Here is a 13036-nt window from a genome sequence, read left to right on the forward strand (position 1 = left end):
TTTTAATGAATATAGTATTTTTGTCAAATTGGCTTACATACAACACCCAGTGCTCATCCCAACAAGTGCCCTCCTCAATGTCCATCACCCATTTTCCCTCTCGCCCACCCCGCCCCACCCACCCTCATTTTGTTCTCTGTATTTAAGAGTCTCTTGTGGTTTGCCTCCCTCCCTCTCTGTATGTATCTGTTTTTTTCCACCTTCCCTTCCCCCATGGTTTTCTGTTCAGTTTCTCAAGATCCACATATGCGTGAAAACATATGATATCTGTCCTTCTCTGACTGACTTATTTCCCTCAGCATGATACCTTCCAGTTCCATCCACATTGCTGCAAATGGCAGGATTTCATTCTTTCTCATTGCCAAGTAGTATTCCATTGAATATATAAACCACATCTTCTTTATTCATTCATTAGTTGATGGACATTTAGGCTCTTTCCATAATTTGGCAATTGTTGAAAGTGCTTATAAACATCGGGGTACATGTGCCACTATGAATCTAATATAAAATCTATTTTGATTTTCTTCTAAATCATCAAGCACCTGACTCATACAAAACTGCAAGAATCCTTTGATCTTCCACTCTTATGCAGAGTTTAATTATGGCTGACCTCTGTTTTCTTGAACACTATGAACACTGTATGAACACTTTCTTGAACACTATGAACACTTGAAGCCTATGAACACTGTACTTAGGACTTTACTATTTTTTCAAGCCTTAATATAAGGATATCTGAGTAGCTATAAATAAAAAAAAATTTACCTAGAAGAAATGATCTGCGTTGAGCATTTTCTAGGCCTATTTGGTAAAAATTTATGTTTTTAATTATTTTATAAAATGTAAAATAAAATACAATATCTTTAAACAACTCAGGAAACTGTAGTTTAAAGAAGAAACCAAAAAAGTCATAATGTTTCATTTATATGCCTCTCATGACCTATTATCACTTTTATGTGCTTCTTTGACAATAAATAATCATGCCTAATACTTGCTCAGACCAGATATTTGCAATACTGTGATTCTCATGAGCCTTTAACATTATCATCTGTTTAATGATGTTAGTGAACAGTCCCTTTCCTATCCAAAAGGCTTATAGCACAGACCTTTTGGATGGGAATCAGACTTGCTCAAATATTTACATTTGATTAGCTGATTGAAATATATTAGAATAAGGGACAAAATCTAATACTATAATGGTAATTTTGTATTTTCTAAAATGAATCAGCAAAAGGAAGGACTATGGGACATGACAGTAATTACTTGGAAGTCAAATCCATTGAGAACCAGACTGGGATAACAAAAGACCTAAAGAATGATTTTCAAGCCAGAGTGACTCAGGAAATCAGATTGGTCCTGGTTTATACATGATTATAGAGCCCTAAAATCAATTCTAAGTCCACCACATGACACTGAATAAAGGGTGCTGAATCCATCAAGGCAATTCTATAGGTGAAACTCCAAGGCTAGCCCACTTCTCTTCATCAGCTCTCTCTCCTTACACACCCATCACTCCTTCCCCAAGGAAATGTAAATCCTTGAGTATAAAAGCCTGGGAATCTTGGCAAGAGCACCTCCACTGAACTAATAGAAGGTCTTCTTTTCTCATCTAACAACCTCACTCTCTCCACAGATTCTGACGAGAAAATTACTTTAAAAAAAAATAGAATTCTGCTTTTCCATATAATATTAGTAATAATAATGATAACAGCTAGAATTCTTGAATTCTGGACACTGTTCTAAGATGTTCATAAGATTCATTCACTTAATCTTTTTAATATCTAGGAGATACATAATGATATCATTCCCACTTTACAGATACGAAACCTAAGGCATCAAAAAATCAATCAACTTAGAGAAGATCATATAGCTGTTAAATAGCAGAGTTTATATACACATAAGAATGGTTAAGATTATGGAAATATTAATAACTACAGTGTTTTGAGAAGGTTACTGTGTGCCAGGTATTGTGCTATTTCTTTTTTAAAAAAATTTTTTAACGTTTATTCATTTTTGAGAGAGAGAACTGAGCGTGAGCTGGGGAGGAGCGAAGAGGTGGGGAGACAGAATCCAAAGCAGACTCCAGGCTCTGAGCTGTCAGCACAGAGCCTGACGTGGGGCTTGAATTCATTGACCATGAGATCATGACCTGAGCCTAGCCGAAGTCGGATTCTTAACCAACTGAGCCACCCAGGTGCCCCTATATTTCTGCTTTTTAATATTTATTTTGAGAGAGAGAGCCCATGCATGCATGTGTGCAAGCAGGAGGAAGGGCAGAGAGAGAAGGAGAGAGAGAATTCCAAGCGGACTCCTTGCTGTCAGCTGAGATCTCCATACAGAGCTCAATCTCACGAATGGTGAGACCACGACCTGAGCCAAAATCAAAAGTCAGGTGTGGGGCGCCTGGGTGGCTCAGTTGGTCAAGCGTCCAATTTCACCTCAGGTCATGATATCATGGTTTGTGAGTTGGAGCCCTGCGTCAGGCTCTGTGCTGACAGGTCAGAACCTGGAGCCTGCTTCAGATTCTGTGTCTATCTCTCGGCCCCTCCCCTGCTCATGCTCTATGTCTGTCTCTCAATAATAAATAAATGTTAAAAAAAAATTTTTTAAGTCAGATGCTCAACCCCTGTGCTATATTTCTTATACACATTATTTTATTTAATTTGCACTACCTTGATTTGGGCAATATGCAGATACCCAGATCCAAATGCTTCCCTTTCAAGTGGAAAAACCTTCACCTGAAAAAGCCTTTCAGGCCTCCCTTTGCCACTTTTCACATTCTTTCACAAAGGAGGAAGAGCACTTGGTTGGTGAATTGTGAATAAAGAATTAGACCTGGGGGTGAAAGCTATCCTTTTCAGAGAGTGAGGAAGGGATATTCTGCTTATACAAATCACAGTCTCATCTGTGAAAGCACATTTAGGAGGGCAGACTTTGCCCCTGCTGAGGAGAGGTGTCATTCATAAACCCCACCCCCACCCCAAGATCTCATGAGGTTTTGTCTATGTCTCAGCTGAAAAGGCACCTTCTAAAATAGATCATTCCTAACCAAAATACTTTCCCAAGTAACTCTTGTGCATTTTCTTAAGGTCACTTCTTACTCTATATTAACTTATTTTTTTTTTATAATTCACCTTTTTGATGTTTGTTTCCTCTACTAAACTGTAGGCTCATCTACCTAAACTAGTGCCTGACACAGTACACAACCAGTGGGTATTTACTGAATGAGTGAACGAATCAAATAATTGGATTTTACAAATAAAGAAAGTAAAGTTTAGAAAAGTTAATACATTTTCCATGACCACACAGCTAAAGGACAGATGGTATTAGAAAATACCTGACTGATTCCACAGTTCAGTTTTTAATCTCTAAGGTATTTTACCTCAATGATATCTATTCTATAAATATAACATAATATAATATAAGGACTGAGCCTTACAATAAGATTATATTTACACACCAGAATAGGTTTTTTTTGAGGTGGTTTTCTTTATTTTTATAACTAAAGGACACACTTTTAAGCTGACTTTTCTGATAAAACCATCAAAACTATCATATACTCAACAATGTGAGAAAAGAAATTAAGATTTATCAACAATTTCCAAAAAAGAGCATAAACATTCTTCTTTGACATTTGAAACGAATCTACTATAAGCTCTCAATATCAGAGCTTTGTCAGAAAATTGGTGGTCTAGGCATATAAACCAGGTTTAGATGGAAGACAGGGAGTTATTTAATGGCTAAAGATAAAGAGCATCTACTCCAGTTCTCCATAGACTGGCCAAGACTGGCTTCACCCTAAGCATCCTGTCTGTGTGAGAAAGTGTGTGTTGGGGGGTAGTGGTAGGGGAGAGGGTAAGAATATAAAAATGGTCATGTTGATTCAGCACTCTGTTACTCTATTACAGAAGGAATGTATTAGTTTCTTACTGCTGCTGCATCATATTTAGCACAAACTTAGTAGCTTGAAACAACACAAACATATTATCTCCAGTTCTGTAGGTCAGAAATTTGAGGCAAGTTTCACTGGGCTAAAATCACAGTTTTGGCAAAGCTGCATTCTTTTTGGAGGCTTAGAGAAGAATCCGTTTCTTACTTTTGCAAGCCTCTAGAGGTTGCCCACATACCTTGCCTCCTAGTCTGCTTCCTCCATCTTCATCATTGACCAAGACAAGTTGAGTCTTCCTCACATCAGAGCATTCTGACCTCTTCTTCTCCCTCCCTCTTCCACTTTTAAGAACCGTTGTGATTACATTTGGCCCAGCTGGATAATGCAGTCTCATCTCCATATTTTAAGGTCAGCTGACTAGCAACCTTAATTCCATCTGCTACCTTACTTCCCCTTTGACAGATTCACAGATTCTAGGGATTAGGACATGGACATGTCTAGGGGGCAGTTCTTCTGTCTACCACAAAGTTCATGGACTAAGTTTTCAGAAGCACGACTGCATCCTTTTCTGTGATCTTTCTTGGTAACTATTCTGAGGATGTCTTCTTTTGTGCTTTGAAAGTAAAATGAATAAAAGCTTTACAGGTAGATGAATCTGTATTTAAATGCAAGCTTCACCAGACACTAGCTATTTAACCAACTTAGGATAATTACTTTTTGAAATCATTGGAAAAGTAAGTAAGCATACAGATGTTATATTTGGAAAGTTCTGACAACTAGTAGATGATAAGCAAATATTACTTTCTCCCGTCTTCTCCATCCCTATTCTATCTGTGAATCTATCTCTACTCCTCCAACCTGACCTTAGGCCCTATTTTGGCAACCTGACTGATCCTCCAACTTTGAAGTCAGAACCACTGTAAGATTCCAAATTTTATTCATTCATTGATTCATTGAAAAGGATTTATTGCATGATCTACCACATTCCAAGTATTGTGCTAGGTGCTGGTGATCCAAAAGCAAACACAATGAACATAATTCGTGCCCTCAGGAACTTGTGGTCCAGTAGTGAAGGTAGATTTTGTTATGAAAAGGGAAGTCCAGGTTCTTTTACGAGCCAAATATAGGAAACTGACCTAGTGTGAAGGATCAAGAAGGATTTCCTTTGCAAGTGAAATTTAAGACAAGATCTTTGAGCATTTCTTAATAGTGTTCCTTAGTAGCATTGTGAGTAGGATAATTCTTCCTGAAAAAGGAATTTCCCAAGCTCTGGAGGACATTTATCATGCCTGAACCCTGCTGCCCACTGAATACAGAAACATCCTCAGGCACTGCAATAACCAGAAGCATCCCCACACATCTCTAAAAACATCACAGGGAACAAAAGCAGCTCTAGCTGAGAGAGGAGAAAGGAGTGGCTCCCTTGGGAAGAGAGAACAAAATGAGTAAATGCAGATGGGTGGTACGCAATGTTTCTTTGGGACAACCTTGAAGCTGATTGGGAGGTGGCCACAGAAGGAGAGGTATGAAAAGAGGTTCCAAATGTGGAGCAGGTACAGGGTGAAGGATGCTGAACTTTTAAGGGAAGGTACTAGAAGGCAGGATAGTAAAAGGATCAGATCTGCTAATCTATAATGCTGCTTTATCCTAAAGTATAATTCCAGTTTGGGAATATGGTGCTAATAGCTCCTGTCATTTTACCTGTTTTGCCAATTTTCATTCTAAATATGTATTTCTGCTACATCTTCTTGGTGATAAGGGTTTGGGCAAGTGCATCTGAGAGCTGTTCAACACACTGCCCTCTTTAATTACAGTTACTTTAAATTAGCTATAGGGTTATTACACATTTCCTCCTTTCTCCTGCACTCTCTTCTTCTCTATATTTTATGCTTCCATTACTGATGATTGTGTTTACCACCCATCAGAGGAAAAAAGAAAAAAAAGCAGCTTAGGTCTTTCAACTGTTGCATTCACAATTCCACATCTTAATATCTGGACACTTGTCAAGATACAGAGGTAAGCATCTATATGTGCAAAATTAATTCTCAAATATTAAGTTAGTTTAGTGGCACCTGGGTGGCTCATTAGGTTCAGCCTCTACCCTCAGCCCAGGCCATGATCTCTGGTTCACAAATTAGAGCCCTGCATTGGGCTCTGTGCTGACAGCTCAGAGCCTGGAGCCTGCTTCAGTTCTGTGTCTCCCTCTCTCTCTGCCCCTCCCCTGCTCATGCTTTGTCTCTCTCTGTCCTCAAAAATAAATGAAAACATTTTTAAAAAATATATATAAGTAAAAAAAATGTTAAGTCCGTTTCTAACTGTAAAATTCTCACAGGTTCTAGTCCTACATTTATAAAAGCGTAAAGGATTGGCAATAATTACTATGAAGTAATGAGTCTTAGATTTTTGTCAATAGTTTGTAGTTTTAAGTAGTTTAAACTTTCCTCCCTTCTGTTGAACAACTGGAAAAGGTAACACTCTGAATAAGTTTTTGTTATGTCATGTTCACTGGAATTTCTAGTTGATCACAGTTTTCTGGAAAGGCTGTCGCCCCTTGCATTAAACTCTTAGAACAGTGGCATTGACTGGAAAGAGGAGTACCAATGTCTTAAAATGTTTTTTCTAGGGCGTCTGAGTGGCTCAGTTTGTTAGGTGTCTGACTTTGTTTCAGCTCAGGTTATGATGTTGAAGTTTGTGGGTTTGAGCCCCGCATCAGGTTCCATGCTCGCATGGAAAATTTTTTAAATATGTTTTTTTCTTTTAAATCCACAGCTGTGGAGCAATTTTACATTAAAAATAACAATGAAAAAGTACCATGACACAGAGAACAGAATTCCTTCTAAAATTGGAGGGGAAACTGCATAAATGAAAACATAATCAAAATCTTCAAATCAGTGTTCCTCATGAGAATCAATAAACTTAAAAGTCTTTGCAAAGACTAGTGTTAGAAAAATGTCCTTAGTTTGCAGGAATTAGTACAGGTCCCAGAGTCACAGAAAACTTCTGAACCAGAAATTTCATTAGGTATTGAGATGGCAGAAGAAATAGGAAATGTTTTCCAGGTCCTAAATAACCGATAACGTATGGACAGGTATATGACTCTTTGTAAGTGTTGTTTATGAAGGGCATAATGCCATAGCCATTCGCTAATATTTCCAACATCATGGATGGTGAGTCATAGTGTAGAATCTGAACTGTCATATTGAGAGACAAGTTGGTGGATTGAAGATGGATTGAAGAAAGCTAAAGAAAAAAGCCATAACTATAAAATAAAATTAATAAAATAAAGCATGCAAGTCTACATCAGAAATGGGAAGAGGAAAGGGTTTCACCTTTGTTTCCACAAAGGAACAAGAGACTTCTTGGCATATCACCGAATATGGTGTCTCAATTAAATATTATATGAAGGAGATTAAAAAGGGACTCAATGAAAAAAATCAACAAAGAGGTAGAGAATAATTGATATTTTAATTTAGTTTACTGATGTTTCACATGTGCTACAAAATTTAAAAATTATTTCTATCAACTCAAAAAAAGTGTTACAAAATCTTATGTTATATGATATTGCTTATAAAATATTTTTTTATAAATATCTACCTACAGTAGTTCATGTTTCCATATTTAAAGTATACTTGAATAAACTTTATTTTACTAACCTTTGTCTCTATTTTTATTTAACCTCAAAAATGTACATATTATAAACCTACTTAAAAACAGAATGTCCTGTTGAAATAAATCAATGTATCTTTGAAGTTAGATACAGTAAAAGTAGAAAAATCATTTTCCAAATATCTAAAAGTCCTCATTGAGCTTTTGAACAAACTAAAAAATTATTGCAAAATTGTTTGATAGCTTTCATGAATAACATAATTTTAATTGCCAACACTTAAAAAGTGAAATTCTAGAAGTAGAGATTATAAGAAGCTAAAAATCCTGTTTGAATCAATATTACATTTTAAATAGGCAAGACAATTCCAGCAATGGAATGAGGAGACCCTCATATCACTGCTATGAATGCAGACTACACAAGAGACCATAATTAAACAATTTGGTTGCCATTAGTCATGCAGATTTTAGATTTAGAGCTTCTTGTTTTGAAAATTCTAAACCTAGAATACTGAAAATGTCTTAAGTCAAAGTACAAGTTAAAGTAATAGTACCAAAATGCAAATTCCTTCTTTCTTTGATGCAAAGGCAATCAGTCATTTCAATCAGTTTGGTAATAATAATAATTTTTTAAAAAACTAGTTTCAGTAATTTTTCCCCTAAATGATCCTTCAGTGACTCTATGGAGGCAAAATACCAAATTTACTTAGTACATGCATGTATTATTATATCTTACATCAATGTTGGATATCAAATCATGAAGCTCTACTGCTGAATGACTCTACTCTACTGAAATAAAATGAGATTGATCTTTGAGATCACTTGATAAAGTGAAAGTCAGATAACTGCTCTAAAATGTCACGTAAACACAAAGTCACTTTTCAATTTTTTTAAGACATATGCACAGATTCACTACCATACATCTTCATACATTTAAGTAACTACAGAAAAATAAAACAAATACAAACAAAACAAACAAACAAGCAAAAACATCCTGTCCTGCTAAAGGGAAGAAAATCTAAACTAGGTTGTAATATGATCTATAATTTTTCCGGTACAGATGTTCATCTACTAATTAGGTTAGGACAAATCATCTGATGACTACCAATGTTTAATTTTCATCTATGCTAATTAATTTTGTAAGCTGTTACTTGCTTTTATAGGATTATTTGTTTCCTTAGAGAACCACCTCCCCAAAAAACTGTAATTCTGGTCTTCAATGGATCTTGAAAACATATTTCTCTAATTCATTCAAATGATGTAAGATGGCTTCCTTTTTAAAAGTTCTCTGTTAAATGTTGTTTGCATTATTAGTGAGCTCTATACTAGTGCACTGTAATGTCATATGTTACTTCAACGGTAAGAAAATATACAGAAAATACTACTTAAATATACAAACATCATTAAATACATTCAAGCGGAGGAAAGTAGAAGGAATTTTTCCTCTAAACAAAGTTTAACATAATTTTTCTTTCAAAAAAATCATAGATATAAAAACAACCACATTAAATTTACTCAGATGTTGCAATTTATACAACAGTATGTAAATGCAGCATTAGAAATATGAATCCTAGAAAATCTCTATTTTGCATGGTATAGGATTCCTTCAGCTATGATTATAAACAAGAAAATATATTTTCATTTCAGAACTACAAATATGCTGAGCAATTACACTGGCCTGTATATATTCATAATGCAAATTTTTATCCAAATGTTAAACCTGATTTTTAAATTATAATTAAAATAAAGCATGTATACATAGGGTGCTGGAACAGATGAACAGAAATTAGTAGCATAGACAGAAAAAAACTTAAATCTTGTTTAAATAGCAAGGTGAATAGCAATGCAATTAAAGTTTGACACAGGTACTTACATTTCATGTTTGACATAAGCACATCTCTTAGCCGAAGTTAGTAAGGTCTATTTTATACCATGAGCTACTGTGTATTCTCAGAAGAAGTGAATTGGTTAATTTAAAGCCAAAACTCTCCAATAAGTTTGGTATGCTACTAGTGTTTTTACCACATTTTTTCTTAAGCAAACATTATTAATTAAGACAAAGAAGAAGCACAGTGGAATATAAGTATTTATTATCACATTATTCCTGCCCTTGTGTTTTCAAAATCTAATCACATAGAAATAAGTATCAGTAGTACTCTTTTTTATTTTACTGAAGGAAATTTTATTTCTACAAGTATCCTGGCAAGCAGCTTTTCTAGTTACTTTTCTGCATATCTAAACCACATATCTAAAGAATATATACAGAATGTATAAAGGAAACCATGTGTTGTAACAGTCAAGTGAATTCTCAGGGAGTTACCTTACTTTACATTACACATACAGGTGCAAAAAAGACTATCCATCCTTCAGGCAAGTTGTTAGCTGACACTCACACATTTTATTTTTTAAGAGAAAATCTTTCTAAAGGAAACACTAGTCCACAAAGTCAGATATTACGAACAATTAGTCATATTAATAGTCAAGTTTTGGGTGGGGTGGTGGGAATAAAAACACAGAACCAAGCAAAGAGCTTACTCACATTCCTTTCAGGCGTTGCCACATTTTTTCAGTGTGTTCTCCTATCAGATACTTAAGAGGGGTGTTTTCCAATTCTTCAATTTCTGTAGCAGTAGACCCCATGATGATATTCCTAGGGCAATATAGTTACAGTCAGTTTCAGCAGCTAGAACAAGCATTCCTCAGACCACTACGAATCTCAGTTATACAGTAGCATCTCTCATCTATCAAAATACTGCAGATTTACAAAGCTGAGGGCAGCCTCTGCCAGAATTGCTACTGACTTTGACAGGCATATCCACTGCTCACATCACCCAACCTCCCAAGCAGACAGCAGTATAAACAGATCCTCTGACCTCACAGGAGCAATCCGCACATGTGAGCCTGCTACTGTACTACTGACCGACTGAGTGCTCCAGCTCTCCCCAAAAGCAGCTCATCTGTTACCGTTCGGTGCACTGAAGCACATCAGAATTCCTACAGTTTACGAGATCTATTATGCACAAGAGAAACGTGAATGACTTTAGCGCACCAGAAGAAGCTGAATTCCCTTCTACCAATAGAAAGAGGGCAGGATGTAATAAGAAAGCAGATGGTAGGAACCAGTGGCAGCAGCACCACCCTGAGAAAAAAGTGCCCGTTTTAAATGCCAAGGTTTTTGTCTCTTCATTGATCTGGAACCAACAGTTAAAGATATATCATGCCCTAACAACAAACGCAATAAAAATTAATGGCAACAATGAGAAAGTAACACATAGAGCCATGCAGAAGACAGACCACAGAGCTCCACAGGTTGTTATTGAAAGACTATGTACATCAATGATGCTGTAATCATGCTTATTCACCTTCTCCTAGCAACTCCACACAGTAGGTAACTGCCAATTTAACCAGTAGAAAACACGGCAGCTGCACACAGCCTGCTCCGTGAATCCTTTGGGGGTTACAAAATAAATAAAACGAAACTAGTGTGGAAGAGTGTGTGTGTGTGTGTGTGTGTGTGTGTGTGTGTGTGCGCGTGTGTGCATGTGTGTGCTGAAGTAAAGGGAATGTGTGAAGGTGGGGGGAAGAAGAAAGGGAGAGAGGGAGAGAAATGGATGCTGTGCCGCTTGTGCATTTTAGAAGAAAAATGAGAGAAAGTGAACATAAAAGGAATCAGAACTGAGTCATCTGCCAAGCTCCCAACACATGGTGAGCTTTCTTTGAAACCAGCACAGACCCTGAGTATGAGCTCCACAACAGCTATTGCTATCCGCAAGCTGCTAAGAAAAATACACTTAAAAGCAGTATCTCTTCTTGCTTGTTTAGAAAGCCAGATGTAGTTTTATTCTTCCCTACAAGATACCTTGCTGTTACCGATATTCATATGTAGTAGACACGTGATAACATCTCGTATTTATTGAGTACTTACTGTATGTCCGACCCTGTTCCTAGTACCTAACAGTTTACCATTTTAAAATTTTTACAAAAACCCCATGAATGGTAGGTAATATTCCCATTTAACAGTTTAGGAAATGGAGAAACAGAGATATTTCCCAGATTTAAAGCCAGCCCTTTAAAGTGGGCACTATCTATGATTTTACTAACAAGGCCTTCCAAGATAAAGTTACTATGTGTGTCTAAACACTGAGCGCATCTGGTGGTCAAAATCATAATATCTGTAAAAAGCATCTTTGTAAATTGTTATAGAAAGTGTCTTCTGGGGCGCCCAGGTGGCTCAGTCGTTAAGCATCTGACTTCGGTTCAGATCATGATCTCACTGTTCCTGAGTTTGAGGCCCCCCCTCAGGCCAACATGAGCCCAGCTGCAGGTGAGCTCGTGCCCCACTTTGGTGAGTCCTGCTTTCCTGCTTCTCTCTCTCTTTCTCACTCTCTTCCCCTCCTTGGATTCTCTCTGTCTCTGCCCCTAGCTCCCCCTCTGCCACTCTCTCTCTGTCTCTCAAAAAAAAAAAAAAAAAAGTGTCTTCTGATTTACAAATTAGAAGAGGTGAGAGTTCTGCGCTATTTGGGCAGAGTCGTATAGGCCTCCTTTCTGGGTTCCCATAATAACTTCACAGAAAACTTTCACAGCGTCCAGAGCCCTTGATGTCCTGCAAATAACGGAGCAGGATGCCCTCAAATTCCTTTCATCAGGAACCCATTTGGGTGGCACAAACCTTGACTTCCAAACGAAACCATCGTCTACAAAAGGAAAAGTAACGGCATTACCTCATAAATCTCAAGAGGACCTGGGAGAAGCTTCTGCTGGCGGCTCGCGTTGAAAACCTGGCTGCCCTCAGTATCATACCCTCCGGGAGCACTGGCCAGCCAGCTCTGGTGAAGTCTGCGGCTGTCACTGGAGCCACTCCTGTCGGTGGCCACCTCGCCTCGGAACCTTCTCTAACCAGACGGAGGCAGCCTCCTGGGCGCGGGAAGCCACACTTCCGCCGTTATTGATCCCAGGGCTGACCCCCAGCCTCTGGAGAGGTGTCTTATCTCAACCCACCTCTGCCAGCTCTGCGCCGTGTGGCCACTACCACCCCAGAGCAGCCACGAGGGAGCTGGCTCCGCGGGTGCGACGCGGGGGCCGCCGGGAGGAAGTTCTGTGCGCCCACGGCCCCATCTCCCTGAGCCGCCCCGCCACGGAGGGTCACGCCTGGTCTCCACCGGCACTGAGATCCCACAGAGACTGAAAGGGAAGAGCGGGACGCTGCTGTGAACCAGGAGGAACCTCAGGTGGACCGGCCGCTCCAGCCCCCAACCGGCGGCCTCTCGGCACGTGCTGGCGGACCGGCGCGAGGTGCGGGCGCCCTCCGAGCCTGCTGGGGGCTCCCTCCTGAAGCCGGAGCGGAAGCCCGCCCCCAGGACCCGCTGCAGCCCTGGGGACGCCGCGCCGGGTGGGCAGGGACCACCACGGGGTCGCAGGCGCTTCTACACACTCGTGGACAGAACGTGGCAACAAGGTCAGCAGAAAATGAAGTTTTCAAAAAAGAAAAGGTTAAATCAACCGAGGCTTCAGTTATCCTTTTTCCAACGAGTTGTTTCCTGAACTCCA

General features: G+C 38.7%; 1 protein-coding gene across 8 annotated transcripts in view; it reads right to left on the reverse strand.

The window, feature by feature from the left end:
* Window positions 1-12735, reverse strand: part of PDE1A (phosphodiesterase 1A) — a 326620-nt gene extending 313885 nt beyond the window's left edge. For 7 of the 8 annotated variants that reach the window (XM_042994856.1, XM_042994854.1, XM_042994853.1 and 4 more), the window contains exons 1-2: window positions 12211-12735; window positions 10029-10139 (exon numbers count right to left, since the gene is read on the reverse strand). In XM_042994856.1, the coding sequence (XP_042850790.1) occupies window positions 10029-10139; window positions 12211-12287 (188 nt within the window). In that variant the 5' untranslated portion in view covers window positions 12288-12735. The remainder of the gene's footprint in view (window positions 1-10028; window positions 10140-12210) is intronic. The other variant, XM_042994857.1, reaches the window with a different exon arrangement.
* Window positions 12736-13036: the final 301 nt, after the last annotated feature.

This window comes from Panthera tigris, chromosome C1, assembly GCF_018350195.1.
Source record: "Panthera tigris isolate Pti1 chromosome C1, P.tigris_Pti1_mat1.1, whole genome shotgun sequence".
Classification (NCBI taxonomy): domain Eukaryota; kingdom Metazoa; phylum Chordata; class Mammalia; order Carnivora; family Felidae; genus Panthera; species Panthera tigris.